Source organism: Phaethon aethereus (assembly GCF_964289735.1).
Source record: "Phaethon aethereus genome assembly, chromosome: 1".
Classification (NCBI taxonomy): domain Eukaryota; kingdom Metazoa; phylum Chordata; class Aves; order Phaethontiformes; family Phaethontidae; genus Phaethon; species Phaethon aethereus.
This window is the reverse complement of record NC_138575.1, coordinates 108,094,810-108,119,660: the sequence shown is the minus strand read 5'-3', so window position 1 is coordinate 108,119,660 and position 24,851 is coordinate 108,094,810. Positions and strand designations below refer to the sequence as shown.

General features: G+C 37.4%; 1 protein-coding gene across 1 annotated transcript in view; it reads right to left on the bottom strand.

Moving 5' to 3' along the window:
• Positions 1–24,851, bottom strand: part of ROBO1 (roundabout guidance receptor 1) — a gene marked incomplete at both ends in the record, with an annotated part of 532,959 nt that overhangs the window by 79,657 nt on the left and 428,451 nt on the right. Inside the window, 3 exons of the mRNA XM_082008056.1 lie at positions 3,094–3,221; positions 4,499–4,637; positions 8,267–8,387. Of these exons, the coding sequence (XP_081864182.1) occupies positions 3,094–3,221; positions 4,499–4,637; positions 8,267–8,387 (388 nt within the window). The remainder of the gene's footprint in view (positions 1–3,093; positions 3,222–4,498; positions 4,638–8,266; positions 8,388–24,851) is intronic.

Here is a 24,851-nt window from a genome sequence, read left to right as displayed (position 1 = left end):
CGTCTGTACTTCACGTAGGAAACGCTTATACTCCTCAAAGTTAGGAGTCTGTATAAAGGACAATAGTGATTTCAATAATCAGAATCTGTGATGCTGGTGCCATGAGCAGGAAGAACATTAAAATGGAATTGATATTCCCTTCCCTTTTTATATTTTCTACTGCTAGCATCCTAGTAGAGAATAGTTGAACTGAGTTGACAGTTCCTAGTCCACAGATACAGAGAGGGTCCGTTCCCCTGGCTCGGAGGCAGGGCTGTGTGGCTTTCCTGAGACAGGGAGTACTGCAGGGCACGCACTATGGACTCCAACGTCTGCTAGATCAAGTAGTGCCAGAGCTGACCTGGAGGTAACAATACTGCCAGACCCAGGCCAGCAATCTGCTGAGACACCAGGCTAGCTATCCCCCGCGCTTCATCGACGCACCCCTGACACCGAGGTAACTCAACTACCCCCGCGTTGCGCGCTCCACCTTATCATACCCCAGATAACCCTGTACAGCGCGCAACATACACAGGTCAACCGCAGCGCTCGAGGCCTGAAAAATGACGAGTACAGAAGAGGTTATGTCCTCTTCCCAGCAGCGCTACCAGCCCTGAGGCCCGAGCAGTGCCCCGAAGAGCACCGCTCACGGCCCTTTCGGCTGTGCGCCGCGCTTCATCCAGAGCGGCGGTTCCACTGTACAGGCGCTTGGCAGATGACGACTGCCCCTTTCCTGACAGCGACACGCATCTTCTGGGCTTACCAGTAACAGCTCTCGGATTCTTTCTTGGGAGTGTAGTCTGGCATGAAAACACCACAGCCTATCACTGAGAGACCGAGGGGGAAAAAACCCAGAACAAACGTCCACCAAAAAATACCCAGACAAACCCAAAACCAAGCCAAAAAACCTCTTTTGCCTTTGCTGAATGTAACAAGTTTACACAGTGGCAGGTGTCACTTCTGAGACCATGATTTGCAACACAGCCCGCTGTTTACAAAGATATACTAGAAATAACTCTATTTGGCACAGCAGAACACACATTTATTAATCCCTACAGTCAACACAGTACGTGACAATTAACAAAAGAGCAGAAGAGACCTGTCATTTCCCTTCCTTAAGTTACCTAGAAAAAATACTACCCATGGAAAAAAAAAAATTCCCCCCACAGAGCTGTGTGCCCACAAGCTCAATGTCAGATGTCAGATCTATGTCATGTTAGCACTGAGACACGAAGAAGATCAAATCTACCCCTCTAGATGGAGCATAGTCAAAAAGCTGACCATTTAGGGAAAAAAAAAAAGTGTTCTAAGCAAGAAAGAAGAGGAGGGGAGAGGAGGGAAGGACAAGGAGGAAAAAGAAGGAAAAATGTGAAAAAAATCTGAATGGAAAATGCATGTTTTCTAGAGGAGTCTTTTTTTTTTTCTCCATAAAACCAGCTCTCCTGGATGCTCTAATAAATGGATTTTGATGACAATTTACTACATTACCAACTATAAATTGGCCTTTACACATTACAGTTTCTCCCATCAATCCCTTCTACAAAGACATTAGTAAGGTAAATGGCTCAGGAGGTAATCCATTCACACCGGGAAACAAATTATCCCATAACAATATCCACAGCGCAAAGCTGTTACAATGTAAATATCTACTGTGTAATACAAGTACTTAAAAAAAAATGAATCTTGCTGAATCAAGACTTAGGTTATGACCATGTTCCTTAAAAGTACCATTTTATTATCAAAATTCAAAAGATCTCACTCTATATCTCTAACATCTACATACTTATGTCATTTTATATCTAAGTAGCAGCATTAATCTAAATGAGATTACAAGAATGTGTTTACTTATTATTTTGAATACGGCTAGGAAGGATTAAGGCTATCGATAGATCATTTCCAGAAATATAACTGCTCAACCAGCCATAAAGCAAATTTTCTTAATACTAACATTTTACAAGATTAACAGTCGATATAAGACATGATCTTCAGAACAGATCACCATTTAAAAAATAATTCAGTCTTTTTCTGTTGAATAAACTGTGCTTCCTGCTCATGTGCTAATCATTTATTCTAAACACTGAGCATAAAAGCTGGTTATTTTGCAAACATAAGGTATCAGTTTTGACATATAAGCATTATGATGACTAACAAAACAGAACATCTCAAAATTCTTGGTTTTATGAGAGCTTCAGCAAAAGAATTCCTATTTTCCTAACAGCTACAGACGTTAGGGACACCAAATGTTTATAGTGGAAAAAGGAGAGCAGGTTAAGGACAAGACCTTTCCTGTTACAGTAAATGTGTCAAAATAGAGGCCTGTTACCAAATAAAATACTTTTAAGCCTATACTTCCCCAGAACTCCATAATGACTAATTCCCACTGAAGAGAGAAAAAGACAGAAGGACCATCAGTGCTTAGAAAAAAGCATCAGGATGACATCATTGCCTGTCTGCTAGCCAGGAAAGGAAGAGAGGGATTATCTGAATAGTGAACATCTGGATTGTGTATATAAAGGCAATGAAGGATTTTTATACATATTAGTTTACTGAGTTCCACTGAATTTTTATCTGACAAAGAAACAGTAGTGCTACGATACGCTTTTGTAATGAAAAAGCATCAGGAATTCCAGTGGTCTGGGTTAGTGTATTAAAAGATACACAAATAGATTTATCATTCACTGCTGCTTTACTACATTTAATTGAAAAAATTTGGCAGACACTTGAACTTACAACTCTTTCTTTTCAAGTTTAAACAATGTAGTTTGGTAACACTGTTTTTCTGCTAGGGTTTCAAATACAAAGATTGTAAGTGACATGACTGTGATCACACTAAGTTCAAAACATAACTCAGTTCCCCATCCCAGTATTGCAAAGACTGCTTACAAAAAATCTTACATATGAAGTGCTTCAATTTCTTAAGAATACAACTCAGTCCAAATTTATATTTTTGCTTTTTTTTTTTACAACACAGCATAGAGTTCCTGTAGATCTGTGCAACTCTACTGATTGTGTATAGACCCAACTAGTCTGTGTATAGCAGCTCTACAAAGCTGCCATGCAAAAAAAAATCAACTTTATTCTAGGTTAGAGTAATATGTAAAGAAACATTCTTACCTTGAACTGTTAGAGTTGCTGATGCTTCAGCTTTTCCAACCATATTTTCTGCAACACAAGTGTACGAGCCCATGTCTCCTGCTGTAACTTTCCGGATTTTCAAGGTATGATCATCACGGATTTCATATCTTTAAATATACATAGTAATAAACAATGAATAGGAATAATAGAACTTTGTACAATTTATGTAAAGGGTAAAAATATGGTAGGCTTGCTTTCAAATATTTTTATTTCCTGCATTTCCCTTTGAAATAAATATATGTACAACTCCTTATAAATTGATAATGTAAAAATTAATATTTAAAAGATTATATCTAAATACGTGAAAAGCTTATTTTGATTTCATTTGCAATGTGAGTCAGTTTTACTGATGTCAGTAGAATTTCACTGGCTTAATACAACCATAAAGCTCTAACACAGAATGTTTTAATTGTTAGAGCTTTTTTAACAAGTAAATGTAATAATAGTTATTAGTCTCCCTATAATTTTTCCATCTGAATGAAGGAATATTTTTTATGTGGTTGAAAAGAACATATTTTTTCCAAGAAGATCAGAACTGCTAGAAAGTCAAGATAAATCAAAATTCATTCAATAATTTTTTTTAAAGAACAATGTGGTCTGTTACCATTTCCTCTCCTTTCATCACCGTTTTTCTCTTCTTTGCATAATACAGTCAATGTGTTTCTCTTTATGGAAAGTATACTTTTCTCTTAAAAACACTTTTTTGATTAACGCTGTAGTCTCGATTAACAGGAAGCTGAATTTGGATGACTGAAGCCAACTGTACAGGGTTTCTTCTTTGAATCCCCTCCCCAGTAGGTTTTTAACTGATGATTAGGAATTCCAAGTAAATAAATAAATAACCAATCTAGCTATCACAGAATGCATTTTGTTTTAATAAAGTGTTTTATTTTTTGGCCTGAATTAGAGCAATGACAGGGGAAAAAAAAAGTTAATTGTCAACTTAGTAACAAAAACATGTATAACAAGAACAAGGCAGCTTTCTACATTACCAGACTACATTTTACATCAATTGCAATTCCAGTATATACTACTTGATGTTGTAATCTAATTTACTATTTATTATACATTCTCCAAAACTTGTAGTAATTGCAAAAGACTCTTCAGATGAAGAATTAATCTGTATCAGATATTACTGACTGAACTTGGTTATTTTTTGTTTTATTTGTCATGTGTTGTCACAACAAAAACTTGAGAACAAGCTGTTCTTAAGTTTCAATATAAATTATAACTTCAAATAGGGCTTAATGGTAATTAGAAATGTTTTGTTAGTTCAGCCAGGCTTTATTCATTCAAGAAAAAGAAATGCTAGCTGTCAAATGTTGAATGGTTACATCATATACCAAGCTAGATGTCATAAAAAGGGTAACTCTATGTACCACACCTTGCTTTCGGTAATTCCCCATCATCTTTCCTCCATCTTACTGTAGGGACTGGGTCACCTCTGGCCTCACACTTAAACTCCGCACTATCATCCACAGTTACAGCCAAATTACTTGGTCTCTTCACAAAAGACGGTCTCTCTAAAAGGAAAGGAAAGGAAAGGAAAAAAGGGATTAGTCCAGTAGTTCTGTGTCTGAATTGCGATCTTCCCTGAACTGTGGCTGTTAGAGCCAGGGGAGCAGGGTGACGAAACTGATGGAGGTGCCTCCGCTGCCGCTCCTCTCGCTCCCAGCCCCAGGCAGCAGATCCATACCCCTGCACTGTGAACCTCAGCACGGGAGGCAGACACTCTCAGCAGTGGCTCAGGATCCAAGCACAGACTTCTTATGTATCGTCGTCACAGCTAATGCAGCTAAAGGAAAACACAAACTACACAGAAAATCTAAATACACATCCAACCTCAGATAGAAGCAGGCCTGCTACAAGGACCCAGACAAATGACAATTCATCTGCTGCACTGGTTAAAAAGACAGAAGGTACAAATCAAACATTGTGTCACTGGAGATTTTGACTCAAAGGTGTCTCTAAATTCAAAGGCTAAGTAAGGTCCAGCACAATATCTCTAGGAGGTTGCTTGCAGGTGTCAGAAGCAGCTACTGTTCGATGCAATCATTTCCAATGCTACATTAGAAAGACAACATTTTCTTTTCTTTCACTAGCACACATAAAACAAAACAAGCCCAAAAACCCCACAATGTCCTCTCTATCATTTTTGCCCACAAAAATTGCTGTTACCTCTGAATTACACTATAAGAATGGATGACCTGGCTCACCAGAGTCAGATTAAGTGCTGCATCTCAGGCTTTCTGAAACAAAGCGAGACCTCAGTACAGGCTGTGCTATTCTGGCAACCCAGTTACTAGCTGGAAATTTCAGGAAAGGGACCGGCACACTTTCCTACTTGCAACAGGGTTCAAAGCTTTATGCTGCTGGGCTAGTCATAGTTTTGTAGTTCCGCACCAGGCTGAAGTGCAGTGAGGTTTGCACACACACAAGGAAGAAAAGTGTTTTTAACAGTTTCTGGGATACTCCTGGAAGGATTACCCATCTAGAATGACAGCACCAAATGACAACAGGGAAGGTTTAACAGGAGAGTGCTGTAACAGGAGAGAGCAGCTTCCTTTGCCTAAGACAGATGACCTTTTTACCTATAAGCCTGTGAAAGCTCTGAGGGAGTTGAGAAGGCAGCTGAATGTTTTGGCTTGTATTTATTAAAGATATAAATATCATCTCCCTGGAACTGGAAGAGTTTGAAGCCATTGGCATAATGAGGAAGTGTGAATATCCAAAAATACGCCACAAATTTCTTGTAGGAGTAGAAAAGCACCATATGACAATGCCATATTCTTAGTGTCTCACATTTGTGTTTGAAAAAGGTGGTTCTGAATATTACTTTGACTTTGCAGATAAAGATGTTGAGATTCAGTATTATAAAATGTTAGTGAATGGTTCAAAAAGGACTGAAGTGGAAAAGTGAACTGAACAAAACCCTGTAAAAGAGCTTCCTTTATTCTGGAGGATGTCCAGACCAACCGGACACTTGGGTTTTAGAAAACTTACCTTTGCTTGCAATGCCAGGCAAATAATGATAGATGAAATAGCAAGTTAATCTTTAAGCCTGGCTTCATATACAAGAAGTGAGAAATAAAACAGAGACCTACAGACATGAATCTAGCTGTGAATTAAAAGAATACAAATACAAAAATTGTCCCCTGCTGCGGTCCCCTTCTTGTCGGTGCAGTAAAAATGCAAGCTGAATGCAAGAAAAGAACATTCTGGATTAATCTTCAGAGTAAGAATACTTTGGTGAAGAATATTTACCTTAATTATGCAAGAGAAAAAGGACTGATCTGGTAAGGCCAGGACTGCTGCACAACAGCAAAACCCACAAGAGGCACATTGTTCTCTAGATCTGTTTCCTAAAGGAAGAGTAATAGTCCAAGGGCTTTTGTCTGCCCATTCATAACACTCTTACTCAAATGCATCTGATTTAAGTATCTATCTTTGTCACATGATTATTTGGTAAATACAAGGAAAGCTTAGCAAGGATCACTTTGAAATTTTCTAATATTACAGTTTCTGGCATGCAATCCTCTCACTGATCTAAAGCAGAGACCTGAAAGCAGAAGTTCAACTTCTGAATAACCAAAACCCATAAACAGAAGATTTATGTTGAAAGATTTTAATATATGAAGTCAGCATGTTTCTCATGCTTTTTCACGCATATCTAAGACCCGAGTTGAAAGTATAAGGTGTGCTAAAGATTTCTAGACACAGACTGGTAAGACATTCAAAGCTTTACTGTCCCATTTGAAAAGAAAACCTCACCAGTTTTCCCAGGCTGAAAATCAGAAATATGTTTGAAGGGAAAATGAGATGAAGTAAAAGGCAAAGACTCTCTGAGCAATGCATCACTGTTACAGGGGTTCAGCAAGACTAATATTTTCCTGGCTGGATTATGTAGCAGTCTGTACCGTGATTCCTTGGTTAGTAGTAGACTAGCGATGAGCATTTAACTGATACAGTCAACTAGGAGCCCAGTGCCAGGACTTCACTCATGTAACTACAATTTTCTTTCAATTCCAGACTTTTCTTGGAAGTTCTAAAAGCCTATTTCACAATAAACATCCTCCCAAAGTGCTTCAAAGTTGTCTATAAATTAAAAAAACCCCAAAACAGCATAGTGGATGATCGAATGTCTTCCTCAGCTTCTAAAAAGTTACACACTATCTTGCTGGATACTCAGTTTCAACACCTTTAAGATAGCATACTATCTCATTTCATTACAGAAAACCCTGCTGCAAATAAAACTCTGAACAGGATTTCAAGTTGCCCGAGTCCTAAGTCCAACAAGTAGTGAAGACAGATAAATGTGCGTCAAAGGCTGACAAGACAGATTGTTAACCTGAAGTAAAAAAGAGCAAGGACTACTGCAGTAGCACTGTGATGGAAACCAGTGTGTTATGAATTATGGGCTGGATATTCTCGTCCTGTGATGATAAAAATATCTATTCCTTCTGCACCAACAATTAAGCTATCTCAAGCCTCCCCTGCTGTAAAATAACATGGGACGCATTTTGAATGAAAACTACCAAAGCTGCATCTACAGTGATCATGAGGCAATTCTCCCATGCTGAAGGTAGTCTGAGTTTGCCCTTCTGGTTACAGCTTCTATTCTGCAATAGCAACAAAAAATGCAATTTTCAACTAAGGTCAGTTATCTTAAATGAAAACATATTTTATGATGGTCAGAGGAACTGTCATTAGGATCACTTGAACAAATAGACCTGTTATATCTTTACAACACTCAGTACACACAACTATAAATAAAAGGACAATTATTTATAATAGAAATTTAGAATAATTCTGATTTTCTTCAACAAGAAGGAAAAATTAAGCCTCCACTTCTTAGTGATGTTAATTTTTGTTTTGCTATTATTTTACAATACTGATCCAGTCAGTGGACACTGGAATTCTTTTCAGTTTGAGAACTAAGTACGAAAGTGTCTTCTGAGAGCAAAAACAGTCCAAGGTGGATTGCAAAGCCCTTAACTGCTACCCATTTGCTAGAACATGATGATGACAAAAACATTTTCAACATAAAGACTGAAAAGGAAATAAATGAGAATGATTTTTAATAAAAGGCTTACTAGGAAAAACAAAAGTTGGACATGCTCATTAACACAAGTCTTAAAGGAGGGGTTCTTACCTAAAACAGTGAGCTCCGCAACTTCACTTTCACGTTCTCCAACCATATTTGTTCCAACACAAACATATTTGCCAGCATCATTCTTTCTTGTGTATGTGATCATAAGCTTTCCTCCTCTGATCTAGGACAAATCAAGAATAATAAAAAATACTTTAATATGAACTAATGACTTAATAATATTTATTAACTTGAAGAAGGTTTCATTACGGATAATGAAAAAAACCAAGCTGTCAAGTGATTTTCCAAATCATAAAAAAAAAGAAAAAATTACTATTAACCTAGCTTCCTCCTCTTCTGCAAAAAGCTTGCCTCTTAGTTTTACATCACTATTTTAAAATCACTCAGATTTGAATCCCTATTACTCTTTTCTTCATTCTGCATAATGTGAACCTGGCTGTTCAACAGCCTGTTTAATGCTTGTTGGACAGAAGACTACAATTCCTTCCTATGTACTACTGCAGTTTGGTATTATCAGGTGGAGAGTAAAAATCAGCACTAGACATAAATCCCATTTTCACATCAAGTGCTGCAATCACTTTTTCTTGACAACAAATACGTATACGTTATTCTACCATTGGTCATGCTCGTTATTATTCATGAATTTTGTGTTTGTTTTGGTTTTCGTTTCTAAAGGAAGTGAAGAAAATTTTTTATTCTTTAGTTCTTCACCTTTAAATAAGTAATTTTAAAGGGTGATAAGCAGCTGGGCAGAAGCAATTATATCCTTACTGGGAAATGAATAACATTCTTCTCTTAATTCTGAATTCAATTTTCGGAAGATAATGGAATTCCAATAACCCCAAAATTAGAAAACATACTTCCCCATTGTGATTCCAAATCTTATTATTTTATTTAAAAATCTATATTGAATGCACATGAAAATATCTCATCTCCCTTTAAAAGTATTTATTCTCCCATTTGATTGACAAAATGGTTGTGATATGTAAATACAATTATTTGTTAAATCCAGTGCATTCAATACTGATATACATGATAAGTATATATTTCTGCGTATACATCTGGTTATACAAATACCCCCAAATACCAACCAAGATGGTTGAACAAGTTTCAAAGTTCATCAAAATGCAGCAAAATTTGTGTAGGCAACTATGTACCATGTTTATACCATGTAATATACAAAAAAGTTACTTAATTACATTAATTAGTTTTAAGTGAACACATGCTTATGAGTCCAATCACATGAAAACCCCTGCAGTTAAAGGCATGGGTGGAAGTAAACAATAAATAAAAGCAACATATGAAGCTACATGAAAGGCTCTAATGTGGTCAGTGACAAGGATGAGAGTGTTCTCAATATGAGGTATTTTAACTCAACTTGCCTGCAGCTAGAAATCTATCCCTGAAAATTTGACATCTTGAGCAGTGTTGGGCTCTTATTATCATTGTAAGATGTACGCACACAAAGATGACAGTCGGTTATTGAGATAAATGAACATGCACATGTAACGTAGATAGTGTTGCATACAAATTTCATTCTGTTGCCTTTGGCACTCGTTGTTTGAGAACAGAAAAGATACGTCCTTTATCATCCAGAAATCTAGTAATGCTCAAATTTCAATGGGAATTTGAGGCATGAAGAACGAAAAAATAGAGGTGACCTGCAAATACACATTTTTCAAGAATCTGTGTGCATTTTTAGATGGTGACTGCCTGAAATGGTAAGTATGAGAAGAGAAAGTAACATATAACTAAAAGTCTATCTGTATTTATTCCTTTTTACATCTCCCTAAATCACAGAAAGCTATTTATTTCCTATTAATCTCAGCAAAGGATTTTAAAAACCGATTTTAGAAAGATTTCCACATGTATTTTAGGGTATTTGAGTATCCAGATATGTAAGCAGAAATATATACTTTTCATATATATAAACATTGAATGCACTGGATTTAACAAAGAATTGTATTTACATGTCACAAGAATTTATCAACTCAGATGATGATTTCAAACCCATATAAACTGAAAGCAGTGATTCTTATACATGACTTAAGAGCTTAAGTCCTACTGACATTCAGTAGCACTTATGGTCCTCTGTGATTTTGGCACTTAAGAAAATTCCATTCAAATTCATTACAATATGACACAACTGTGTATTTTGCACAAAATGTAACCTCCAGCAAGAACTATCCTAGGAGTTTCTTTCATGAATCACTACAAGACTCTTTTCAAAGCATAGATTGAGGGATGCATTAAAGCAGGAATGTTTGAACAACTAAAAAAATCATTGAAAGCTGCTTTTTTTCCAAGTTATTTGAGATTTACATAAGGAAGGAGAGGCAGAGGAAACATCCTCTCATGGACGTTGAGGCAAACTTCCAAAGATGTGACATGCCTGCTGAAGGAAGCTGTGCTTCCAAGATGGAATTCTGAATGTATTTGGTTTATTTTTCCTAGGGGTTGTCCTCTGTTGATCTTTTTTGTTTGTTTGTTTGTTTTCCTTAAAACAGAAGAAGGGTTTAGAACTTTAGCTACAATGATGGCTATGCCACATTAAATCGTGATGTATTACACAGTTACAATAAAATATACCACAAGTGCATGTGGAATTACATATATCTGTAACTAGAGCATTCACAGATGGTTAGAAGAAAGCATACTTCTGCTGTTGGGTAGCTTTTCCATCAAATTTTAACAGTTTGGTACCCACCATCTCAGTAAGACTGATCAAGCCCTTCTATTTATTAACAAGATATTGCAAATCAAATCTGTAGCTATGACACATTTACGTTCTTTATGTGCAATGTTTGCCACATTGTCTCTCAAAGGAAATGCTGGAAATACCTACGGGCTATAGACCAATGGCTTTATCTAACAAAGTACACAATGAAACACATGCATATGAATGTTTGTAGGAACACATAAATAATCACTGCTACACTTCTTTCTCTCACTAAGTTCATATCCAGTAATCCAGTACTGCAGTTCATATCCAGTATTTAATGCCGTAAAGAGCCAGATCACCTTTGGGGGCAGTATCTGAAATCATGCAAATTAGAACTAGTCATAGTCTGTGGAAACTTAGAGAAGAAACGTAGAGCTTTGGCTCTTCTCATATTTGTGCCCCTTCCCCAGAATACCCCAGCTGGACTTTATAGTAGCAAATGATATAAGGGTTTGGAAAAGTGACAGGCAGGGTAACATTTCATCTCAAACCTCCAGAAGAGCTGTTACCATACTGAACACAAAAAGAAGTCCTTTCTTCCTCGTAAACAAGATATACCAAACAGTTTTATTACACTATTCTGGTAGATACTGCATATCATGGGAAAAGAATTGCTTTGCTAACTGCCAAAGCTTTAAGACCAGTTCTGAAAAGATGGAAGTAAGTATCATGTTTCATTTATACAGAAATGATGCCAAGGCACTTTTTGGCTTTTCATGCCTCTTCAGGATTTTGTTCTGTTCTGTGCCTACCAGCAAATTTATCAGAGCTGTGCAAGTAGAGAATACGAGAATAGCACTGAATACTGATGAGAGGAAAAATTGTGATCAGCGGTTCACAGATGATCTTCAGTTGCCTGTAACACGTACGGATTGTTTTATGTACGTTAAGAGAATATAGTGACTTACAAAGACTTATCGAAAGCTATTTTCTATGACCTGCCTGCCTGACCATATTTTGCTCTTCTTGAGTAAACTCTTCATTCAAGCAAGTCCTCTTCATTTATTTCTTTAAAGAATAGTTGGAGATGTTCATACAGAAAACTCTAGGCACCCACAGAGTTAACTAGGCCCAGAATTGTAAATTATGGCCACCCAGCAGCAAAAAATCATACACAAATAATGAATCAACTTGGTCAGCCAATAAATCAAATCCATAAAAACTTACCCAAGGGTTCTACAACATACCACCAAGCATTCAGTATATCCGTACGTGTATATATATACTAAGACCATATTTTATATACCTATGAGTGTTGTGTGTGCATGTGTAAATTTATGTATGTATAAACCCATACCCATCTGTCTGTGTTAAGAAATATTTTTATATACGTGGGTGATTCATTTACTCTTCACAGAAATGTGCTATGAAATATGAGAAAGAATGAAGCCATGAGAGAAATGCTTGGGAAGTCCAAATATAAAGGTGACTAGCATTTTTTTAATTTTCTTTTAGCTCCTACTTTCATTCTATTTAATAAATGAAATCTGCACTGTTGCAAAATAATTCAAAAGCAAACTTAAATCCCTAAGAAAATGAAATTTAGACTGCAGAATGAAATACCTCTGTTTGTGATATTACATATGCAGAAGCCGCAGGGTTTCTGAGAGAAACCCCCAGAGAGTACTCAAGTTTACTCTAACGAACTTGATTAAAAAAGAGTGTAAGTGAATATCAATCTTACATTTTACTTAAAAATGTGTATCTTGTTCCAAGCCTTGTGAATCCCACGTGTTCTTCCCTACCTATTTTATCACGCTTAAATATCAGACACTAGACATCAAAACATATTTGGAATAGGTCTTCAACAATGATTAAAATTTGTTCTTGTTCAACTTCAAAATTCAGACAGAGGAATCTGTCCCAGTTTTGGTTCCATTCTCTGGGACCCCAGGAAGGTATGTGCTGCCACCTCCAGATCAAACACACAAAAAATTATATTTGAAAGGAGTTTAAAACATCCTTTCAAGTGGTCTTCCTGTGAATGACAAAGTGCAAGTCAATTGTTCCCCCTATCATACAGGCCAACGAAATAGTCTTGCAATGATGACAGACCTGAAGGTAGAGTCTGTAAAGGATGATGCAAAATGCATGGGAAAATAGCTTTACTTGAAAAGAAAGAGCATTTAAGGTAGATAAAATGACAGTAGATTCAAGCTGCTGCTTCTAGGACCCCTGCCAATCTGGTCAGGACACATCAGAGTCGGAATCAGATTCAAGTCTGCTCATGAGACTGCCTTCCCCTCTTTGATGGCCTCATTATTAATGGCTGTATCTACAAGAAGATGGATATCTACAAAGGCTTAAGGATTATCTGTGTCCTGAATTGTTTGGTGACTTCAGAGGCAGCTGAGGGTTATTCAGCCCTTGGCATTATCACAAGACACCAAATATCAGGATTAGTATATGTGTTCGATATTTCACCCAACTAACAAGATTGTGGACAGAGGCAAGATACATGCAGCATGTCATAAATCAGCAACTTTTTTTGTTTTGCAAGAAAAATCTATACATCAGCAAATACAATTTTCAGAAGTTTAAAACTGTAACAATCCCAAACTTACTTTCTACAAACATTTGGCTTTTGTTAATCACAAAGGAAGACTTAATTCAAAATAGGCTGTATTGCTCACATTAATCAGAACTTATTTCTCAACAGACAGCTATGTTTATACGAAAATATTTGAATCAGTAAAATACTTTCCTGAAACGTTTTCACAGCTACAGTACAAAACAATTACTATGTAATACTTCCTTTCTTATTATAAACCAAGATTAAAATCCTACAACAAAAGCTTGTTACAACTACCTTTATGGCCACAAATCTATCCTACCAGGATCTAGGGAAAAAAAAAAAAAAAAGGCAAGCAAACACTTGCCTTGGAAACTGTTTTTCACAATGCTATTCACTGAATACAGAAAACACATTAAACTTAACTCATAGACAACACATAAGCACATCCTATGGGTCAGTAAAAAATATATGGAACTAACCAATCTCTCTGCAACACCCAAACCAAGCCCTACTGAGCCCAACATGGGAACAACATGTATGTAATAACTATGTTATTTCTGCAAAACTGTAAATTTAACCTCATGCACGAATCTCCCCTGGACGCGCTGGTGCGTATGTAGCTTTCACTGCAATCAGTGATTGAAATCAGAAATAAAAGTGAACTTGAACTGAACTCAGTGTCTGGTATGTCTTCATTTCTCTCCCCTTAAGCAAGTCAGATGATTTTAAGTATCTGTTACATGGGAACTTTCTTTTAAGCATCACCACCACTGTGTTATTTACACTCCTCCAAGGATAAAATCCCAGACCTGCTGGGGTTAATTTGCCACACAAAACCTCTCAGTTTTTAATTATGTTACCTAAAGTATCACAAATGTAATATGGAAAAATAATCGTAACAAACCACAAATTTTGAAACAGTATAAAAAATTCCTACGTGGTAACCATAAAAGAAACAACATAGCCCAATCTGCAGAGGAATTTCGCAGCCTATCTGCCACTGAGAGCGCCTACACTGCGAAAGACAGATGCAAGACCTGTCTGTGGGGCTGCGTCGAAAAGTCACCTAAAGTGAAGCCAAGGACGGTTTCAGACCAGCTCTCCAGGGACTACAAGGGCCCATTTACATGGGCCAGACCAGACGCTGCAGTGACTTGGCACGCTATGCCTAAACCCTGCAGACAGCCCTGGAGGGCTGGAGTACCACCACCATACCATTTCAGAGGAGTATGGACTCCGATGCTGATTTCAAGGGGATTTAAGTTCCTGTCTGTCATAGTAGGTATTGACCAACGTTGTCTTTTCTAAGCCTGGAGTTAATGTTGGAAGGACAATGAAATGGATTTAAGACAAGTCGATATCATGGGGTGTGTTTCCTCAATAGGAAATTTCCTACTTTCCCCTAAGGAAAGAGGAATTGTGCAGAGTGTGAGTCTCCAACAGCAGAATTCTAACTTTCAACTTAGAAGCTGAGGCAGATAAAACTTTGCTAAGACTTGTAATCTGAGGAAAGACATTTCTCAGAGTGCAGATCTCCCATAGCCACTGTGCCAAAATACAGGATTTTTCAAGGTTCTGATACAGGGTCTTCTAAAGGGAACTTCTGATGGGACTCAAATTATCAAGAGCTTTGAAGTAGACATTCACAGGTCGTCTTCTAAAATGAACTCCCACAATAAATTGAAGCCTTTAGCAAAACCAAGGGTCTCCTAGATTTATAAGTACAATTGTGGAACAACAACAACAAAAACATCACAGTCTCAGAAAACAGAAATAAAAAAAATGTATTCAAAATTTTTCTCTTGGCATAGGTCTGCGCAGCACATCATTATTTTCAGCTTTGTCTTCGGTCATTCGGTGGCCTTTTGAGCTGCAGCAGATTTGGCTCAGACTCCCACTTGCCTCGAGAGGAGGGCACATCCCCTTTGAGACTGGCTGTCCACTGCTGGCTCCTTGCGGAAGGGGATGGGAATTATAGGCTCCTGGACCCTTTCCGTGACCGTTGCACTTCCTGCACTCGACTGACTGTGAAAGTTTTCCTCCCTAGAGCTGGCACAGCAGCTTCCCAAGGGAAGAAGGAATTTCTGTCTTCCTCTGGGGGTAAACCTGAGCCCTGGCATAGAATACAAACTGAGAACCAACCTAATCAAATAAAATTTGTCACAGGTGGCAAAAATGAGTGGATTCTTCCCTACATTTCCAAGTTGGTATTTTGACAGTTTTAAGTTTTGAGACAGATTTGACTTCTTATTCTAAACATTTTCTTTCAAAACTTTATAATCAAGTTTACTTCCAAAGAAGTGTTGGCCCTACCAACTAAACACTACAAATATTTTGCAAAACGTAACTTTAAAAAAACTATGAAATGTTTTCTAACATAACTAAAAAACTACCTATTCTCTGACTTTTGACCAAGATGACATGTCATGGAAATAAGACCACACTTCAAAAAAAGTATATAAACCTGGGTTAAGTTTCTATTGCATTTATCTGTGACTGAGCCTAAGCTTAGCAGAACTCTAACTTTTATACTATGACTATACTGGACATACAAAGTTGTGAAAACATTAAAACTTTCACATCATTTGTGTAACAATGTCAAAAAAAGGAACACATGGATCACACTGTTCATTTTTCATGAACATTTAAACACAAAAGTCATATATTAATCTGCCACATTTCACTCTTCCATCAGTGATCACTGCAGCTCTTGTGACTGCAGCACATGCAGATCGTATATCACAGGCTTCCTTGTATTTTTTGTGGTCTGCACACAAGTTTTGAGCTACAGGACTGAGGTAAAAACCTGCAGTTACAGATAACCACAAGCAAATCTGACTGTAACTTTCATTTTTTTTTGAAGGAACACTGAAAAGCCACTGGGCTAGACATTACATCTACAGATAAGGTCCCTGCTTGGAAGATGCTAAAATTTAAACTTACAAAGAATAAGGAGGAGAATGTATGCACAGAGAGATAAAGATCAAATTGCCCAATTTCCCCAGCCCACACACCAGCCCTGCGTCATTATTTTCATTTTTGTGCCCAACTGTAGATCCTCCAGACAGACTCAACAGGCAGCGAGTGACCTGCAGATCTCAGTCCATTCACAAATGTTCAGCCCTCTGTTGCCACAGGGGACTATACAATCTAAGATGATCTTTAGCAATGGACAGTGAAGCCAGGAGCTACTTGGAGTCTGTGTTACTCTTAAAATAAGCCAGCAGAGGTTGCAATCAAGCAGAGCAAAGCATATGCTGTTGCCATTCTCTATTCATACTGGGATCATTGCTTCCTGGTGCTCACACGTTTCCCATCACCATCCTTTAACTACGATACCCTCTGGGAGCTGTTGTTCGTGGGCTACCGCCAGGCTCGCCATCGATAAATATGGCTCCAGTGCCAGCAGGAACATGTTGCCTACCAGTTCTGCTCTTCCCACTCAGCCCTTGCCTTTGGAGCAGCGAGCCGCATATTGCTCAGAGTGCAAATGGAAGCGGTCAGAGTGTGAATAGCCAAGGAGAATGAAGAGACTGAAGCCTGAATGGTGCCTCTCCCCTTGCCTCGTCTGCTCGCGGTTGGGGGCTGCCCGAGCTATTCAGGGGGGTCTGGAGCCCTGCTGGGATAATTGTTTCCTTTGCAGCAGTTTCTTCCTGGACCTCTCAGCTGCCACAGTAGGTTTCAACTCCTGGTCCAATTTTTGTTGTTGTTAAAAGAGTATTGTAAACTGCATCAATGGAAAAGGTAGAGAACAAAAAAAAGCGGCTGGAAGAGGGGAGAAACTATTGTGGACGCTGGAAATATCAGCTGCTCAGCTTTTTCCATTTGTATTTATTTACAAAGCAAACTACAACCTAGCTGGCCAAGTTCTCTATGGAAATCCGCGTCTCCTGTTCATGGCAGTTTGCTATTGGTGGAATGGGCTTGTAAAAATGGCAGAGAAATTGAAATTACTTATCCCTTTCATTTTCCGAGTTTTTCTTGTGGTTGCGTGCATGCCTTTTTTAAAACTAATACTATCCAAAAATAAATAAGCAGCTTTGACATCTTCTCTGAGCAGTGTAAAAACACATAATGAACAGGAAGGGGTCTTTACATAAAACAAAAAGTGTTACCTGATCAGATTTCAGTTCCTTTGGTATGAATTACCTTTTTATGGCAGCGACAGGAAGTTAAAAACTCTGCAATTGCATTCCCACAGTAAACTCTTCTCCCTAAAAACATGGTAACGGCCACACTATGCTTCTAAAACAGATACAAACCCAAATGTTCAGTCTGAAGTAAACACTTAACTTTGAAAGACATCACTTTTCCTTTGCCAGCTACTTAGCATGTCAAATTGAAAAAAGATACACCTTTGTATTTAAAGACTCATCTACCTAACAACTTGGCCAAATTTTTAAAGAGCAGATGGCACAAATTAGGAGTCCTTGGCCACTGAATAAGGTAAGTAGTCAACACTTCTGACTATCAGATGGACATATTGACATGTCCAGCTAGTCTAGTTTGTAATTCCACTTTCAAAATCTGGTCCTGAATGCAGATCACCAAAAGGTGCTGCCTGTAGCCCTTGGCATACAATACACTCAGTGCCCTCCTGACCGATAAGGGACCGTTTACAAACAGGACAAGTAAGAGCTGCCCTCAGCTGGAGCCCCACCAAGGTCTGAACTCACCACTCCTGATACACCCTACAACTCCAATCAGTGCCCCAAATACATAAAAATATTTATAGCAAAGGTATTTATAACTGGCATTTCTCTGTGTTATTCCCACTACTGCAAATTTTTCCTTTGCTAACTTCTGTCCCATTACTGACACACCTCAAGGAAAGGTAAGGAAAAAGATGCAAAAACACACACTAAAGAATGGTGGGAAGAGTTGACGTATGTGAAGAGGCAAGAAAGACAATATTTAAAGGACTGTCGTGATAGCATCTATGCAAACAAAAGACCTTATCATTAAGCTTCCTTAGTCTTCTTGCCTCCTTTTCCAAGGCAAACAAACATTAACAGTATCAACCACTATTGCAATATATAAACAAATTTCACATCAGTACCCTGACGCTTGCATAAAGCTATAACCTTATAGAAAATTTTGTTAACAGTAAAATTTACCCTTGTATATCTTAAAGGACAGGTTTGCTCCAATACAGATCCTCTGGTTTCACTTATTTATGTCTAGAAAAGGTAAAGAAATGATTCTTGCTACCCTTGCAAATTAATTTTTAATGGAACACTAGTAATGTGGTTTTCAAACGCTGAATAGAGAAAACATTCAGAAATTAAAGAAAGAGGTTCTACAAACCCTCAAGTATGATAAGCATAAAAACACAGTCAGCTGAATTAAGACTTCATCATTGTACTTGGCATTATACTATTATGCATAGTAATTCATGCACTGCATACAGACTTTTTCTAAGACAGCCATATTGTTGACTTTTTTGAAGAAAAAAAAAAGGCAAATTCTACTGAAAATGGAAGTCAGTCATACCTTCAAGTAGTTCAATGTGTTACTACACATTTGACAAAAGTGCTGTTCAAACTCAAAAAAGTTTTGTCCTTTGATGAGACCCACTTCAGGTGGATTGCAATGAAATGCTACAATTTTTTCCCAGTCCTAAAGTTTGGCAAGAAACGTTTTGTTAAATATAATGTTTCTATTCTGTATATATGTTTCTAATATATTTCAGAAAAATGCTTAAATATTCTTAAATTTCTGAATACACAAATTCTGGCAAATCCTATTAGATTCAAACTTTTGCTCAAGACCTGTAAGAATGAAGGCATAAATGCTTCATGCATAAGTACTATAGATATTATTACTGACACTTTCAAACATCAGTGCAAAGAACAATCTGATATGCAGGCCATTCCATGCATAGAATATTAAAATATTATATTTGCTGTATTTCCAGTTGCCTTTAATAACGTGTTAGATTTTGATCTAGGCTCATTCTGCTCACACAGCAAGCTAATTTAGTAGCGTGATTGTCTGGAAATACACCACAAAGGTATGAGTTTATGATCCTAATGGTAACTTTTCAACAAATACTTAGGAGAAATTCACCTTGAAGCAGAGGACTAGGACTGTGCCTCTGCTGAGGGTGACGTATTTGTGGCCCAAAGCAGCAACTCTGTTCCTGAGACATAAGAGGAGGCAAAAACCAAAGCGGGAAGAGGGACTTAATGAGATGCACACTTCCTTGAGGAGTGCAGGACCAGAAGCTCATTAAGAGAGGATCTGGAAGAAGGCACAGATATGGGATTCCATCAGTAAGAAATTTCAGATCCTTAAATTAGTCAGCTAGGCACATAGATATTAAAGTGGTTTGAAGTGTTTCTTTTTCTGTATGATCATGTGGTTAAACAGCACTTTTCCTTTTCAGAAAGCTCTTTTGTGGCATTGTCAACTCCTGTTCAAACACTTCCAAAAGGAAAACACATGGGATCACACCTAACTGGAGTTAGCGTAGCTGTTACAATGACTATTCTAAGTTTCCAGACAAGGCTAAGAGAAGGAAAATGACATTAATCTAACTGAAAGGAGGAAGTGATTTAAGACTTGTTACTTAAAAGATCGCGTTCAAAGAGTTTACAGAGAGGACAGAAAAGGACACAATACTGTCCCATTAATATCTCAACTCTATCAACTGAATGTAAAGAGGATACAGAATAATTTGCATATAGTCTGAATGCTGCAGATAGATACCTGGGTGTAATGCCTGTAGACCTATTTTAGAGACTGCATTTTGTAGAAAGTAAGGAGGAAAGAATACGAAGGCAAAACCTAGTAAACTATGTGCCGCTGGGCTTAAAAGTAATCTCCTCCGCTAGCACTAACAAAAATTGCATTGGCATTCTCCACTGTACCTGAACAAACAGGTCATCTTTACCTTACAAAACTTTTCAATAGTAGCTAGTGTTAATTCTCCAATGAGAATATGCATAAATCACTTGAAACAATGTAGGAGGGAGAATAAAGCTGAATTTGGTCTCTATCCCTTTTATTATTTCATGAACACAAAACTGATGGCCGTAACAGTACCCAGGAACAGATCTGGCCAATCAAATGGCATATGTGTTTTATCAGAGGACAACCTTGACAAAAAGATGCACTTTGCTAAGACCACATTTATAGGGTACAATGTATTAAAATAATGAATTCTAATACATATTCAGAAAATCTGTGTCAACAGACTTCTTTTATAAGAGAGTTCCCTTGGCTAGATAGCAGTTCCACAGTCAAGAACAGTAGTTGCAAATATAAATTTCTGGGTTAGCAAATCAAACCCCATTTTAATTATAGCCAGGTAATTATCCAACATGGTACCTTGGTAAGACAACTCCAAATAAACAAAGTGTCCTTAACCTGTCAGTAGCTAGAATTTATCCCACAAAGCCATACCTAGTGATGTCCTTTTGTCTGTCACCACACATTTTTTTGCACGGTGTAGCTAGGTAGCACTGTAAGCAACAGTTCAGGTATGAATCTGCTCATTTTCAAATTTAAAAAGAAAATGTTTCTTCATCTTTTTATTTTTTCTTATAGACATATAGGTGTTATTTTAATAATTGAGGAAAAACAGAGAGAAAGCTGTAAGTTTAAAAATTTCACATCTATTTTAACACCAAAATAGGAAGAATTATAATTCATTCTCAAAAATCACCAAAACATATTCCTATGCAACAGCAGTGAGAGACTGAGGCTTCTGTTTAAGTTGTCTGAAACAGTGTGGGTTGATAAAGGCTCCAAATGAACAGGTATCCTGAACATCACAAGCTGTAATGATGTGTTAACCTTGGTGACAGTCAGAACAGAAGGGTCAATGGTTCAGCTGGCATCCCTGGAGAGGGTCCTTCAAGGTGAATTTGAGACTCATTGACAGGGCAGCACAGTAAAACTGACACTGCAGTCTAAGAAACGTGTATGTTACAAAGATGAAGAACTGCCCTTTTTTTTTGAACTTTATATTCATAGCAGTAGAAGAAATGGCCTTTGTTAAGATGGTTAACGTGGGGAGAACACAGTTCTCCACCAGCTAAAATTGTAATAGCAAATATTTTCAAAGGTTACCTTAGATTTTTGAATCTGAAATAATTAGCACAGCAGGCTTGCAGGTTTATTTGCTCTGGTTGCTCCAGCTACTCTTCATTTTGCCAATTTTAGAAGCTGTTTCTCCACGTCCTATCTAAAATATCCAGATTGCTAAAATTAAGATTGCTTCTCCTACTGAAAAAACTATTACAACTACCTGCATTTGTTAGCTTCAAGAATAACAGATACAATAGATGACCTTTTATACCACCAAAGCCTTTGATTTTGGATTACAAAAGTACAGTAACAGCTGTCACCTCCAGTTGGGTAATTCCTGATATTTAAGAATGACAAATGCAAAAGACACCAGCAAGACATTAATCATGGAAATTTTCTTAGCAGAAAGTCTCATTAGGACAAAAATGAGGATGAATATGAAGTATGTTCATAAAACTCCAGTGGCAAAAGGAAAGTAGCTTAATGACAAACAAGCCAGTAACAGTAAAAAGTGAAGCAGTAGCAACAACAGCAACAAAAAAGATGAAGAATGTGAACTCATTTAGCACTTCAAAAAGGAGTTTCTCCCTTGCCATAGATTATACCATATACTTTGTTGGAAAGGGTGAAATATTAGTCTCAGTGAAGACAATGGTAATACTCACACTGATTTCAGTAATGCCAGAACTTCACACAGAGAGTTCAGGATGTGTGCAAAGTGTATTTTCATGAAACATACTTACCATAGTCATTGTGAATGCAAATTTCCCAGGAGTTATAATCATGCAAAGTACCTACTATAAAGATATTCCTAGTTTATTAATAAACTTTTGAGATTCTTGAATACAAGGGACAATAATTTCAAAGCCACTTTGACACTTCATCATATAACTTGAGTGCAAAAGAGATGTTTTCTTTAAAATAAAAGAAAATCTCACAATATTTGTAGCTGGGCTAGACCTTGCAAGTATTACACAATCACAAACACCTAGAGTGGAGCATGGCCTGAGTATGTAAATGAGAATATTACTCTGCTGTTTTGTCTACAAAAAAGAGCCTATTCATGATTTAGGAGGTAATAAACTTTGCACTTTGTCAAAGTGACACAACATAGCTTTGTTGCAAGTGTCAGGCAGCTTTACATGTATGAATGAATTCAGTTCCACGACTCATGAGATGCTGAATAAGAAGTACTGAACAATGTCAAGGCTTGCCCAAAATCACACAAGAAGATTGCAGCAGCCCAGCAATCTGCTTTGCTTAGCTTGCAGACTTTCTACCTCAAGGCAATCTTTCCTTTACTGTATAATAATTTTCTCTGTAGAAAAATGTTTTGCAGTTCACTTTTAAAAATCTTGTTGCAATAACTGTGTATCTCATGGTAAAAACAGCTCATCTTTAATTCTATTCAGCGTACAGGTCTGCCAGAGAGCAGAACCACTCATTCCTGGAATACCTACCATGAGCCATGAAATAGCTTCAGTCAGAAACCTGCAGCTTCTGTGGTAACACTTGATCCTGAACAAGCAATTTTTTTCCTACTTGATTTGCATCAGGTCTTACTCCAAGAGAAATGTTCAAACTGAACACCAGAGTTCAAAGTAGTCCTAAGAGACAAATGATTTCAGATGAATGGGAAGAGCAAGATCTTCAGAGTCTGACATGTGGACCATGATGCAGGGAAGCCCAAGCCATCACGTCAACATTTTCTCTTTTAAAAGCTTGGCATTCTGAATGGCATAGCCACTTGGAAAAGCAGGGATGCAAAATACACAAACTTACAGTTAAGAGATCTTGTGTCATTATCATTTTGTTCAATGAACCCAACTTCACATTTTGTGAGGGAAGGCAAAGTTACTTAAGCACACATCTCTATGGCTAGTTTCAAAATTAAATATATTCCATGTAGCACTAAAAATATTTCAAAATATAAATCAGGAGAGCATTTCACTTTCTCAAGTTTTACTTTTTTAAACAGCATAGTTTTCCCTGGAAGGATTGTGGGGTTTATTCTCTCTTAAAAGTATAGGGGGAAAAACTTACTCACTTTTCCCCCTCTTTACCTCTGTGTAATTTATTCTCCCTCATGCAGCCATAATCAGAAGGCCTAGCAGAGGCGAGTAGACAACTGACAACAGCAGCAAAGAGAGAAGCAAAAGCAAAGTGGTTGAGTTAGAAGAAAATGAGTATAATTAAATCCAAGTATAACTAACCACCCACACTTCCATGCTAAATAAAAGAACAATATTTATGTGACCATGTGCCAAACAGATTCTTGTCAGGTAATGATTTTTCAGGAGGAAAAAAAAAGATCAATTAACTGCTCAATGCAGCATGAGTATTAGCAAGAATTGTCCTACAGCTAAATAAGGAATGAAAGTAGCTTTTTTTTCTTTCTCTTTTAAGGAGGGCAACCGTAAGAAAGCAGACTCAGTCCTACAAAATTTTACACAGGAGTCTGGAATAACACCCTGTAATGTGTATGTTAGTCCCACACTACTGCACATGGTGAATATCCGAACTTGGCAGTAAGTAATTGTGAGTATATTATTACCTGGAGAGAGAGAAGTACTCTGTTGGGTTGAGGAAACCCAAGAACTGAAAAATTATTATTTTTGAAGTGCTGTGATTTGGACTAGACTTTTCATATAACCAGAAGCATCACAGGAAACTCAGTAAGGCAAAACTATCCAAACAAAATGAAATAAGCAAAAATGAAGTTGACAGAACTTTCAAAAAGTAGACCAAAAAATCAAAGCAAACCAAACAAGAAGCTCTAATAACTTACATCTGTTCAAGGTTCCAAAAATGGGCACTGCTCTGCTCTACTATTTTTATTCTACATTTTTCTTTTGATTATGAGAACATAATATGTGCAAACTCAGCACATAGATTGTTGAGGTTTTATTAAGCATGCTTTTAGAGTTAGTGTCATTTTTACTTTACAAAACTAATTCCTAAAAAAAGCATGATACACAATAAAGTCTCAGTTAGCAGTTATCCGATATTTAGATTTTAAGTGACAACATGTGGCTGCTGCAGTGTGCAAGCGACTAGGAATATCAAAAATGTCAAGAACAATCAAATTTATAAGGTCTACTAGAGCCTTTCAAGAACAAAAATGTATTTTCCCCCCACCCCCAAATGGAGAGGATTTCAGTGTTTGGAAAACAGTGAACCCAGTGAGGAGCTGGGTTGCTTCCCTTCGCTGACACAGACTTGCCACAAATAATACACTGATTTCTGTAGGATATTTGTGCGTTAAAAGGTTTTTCATGCTTTATTAATGGAAATATCTCTGTGTAAGAGTATAAAGTAAATGTAAATACAGTAAAAAATAAAGTCAAAGGCTCACA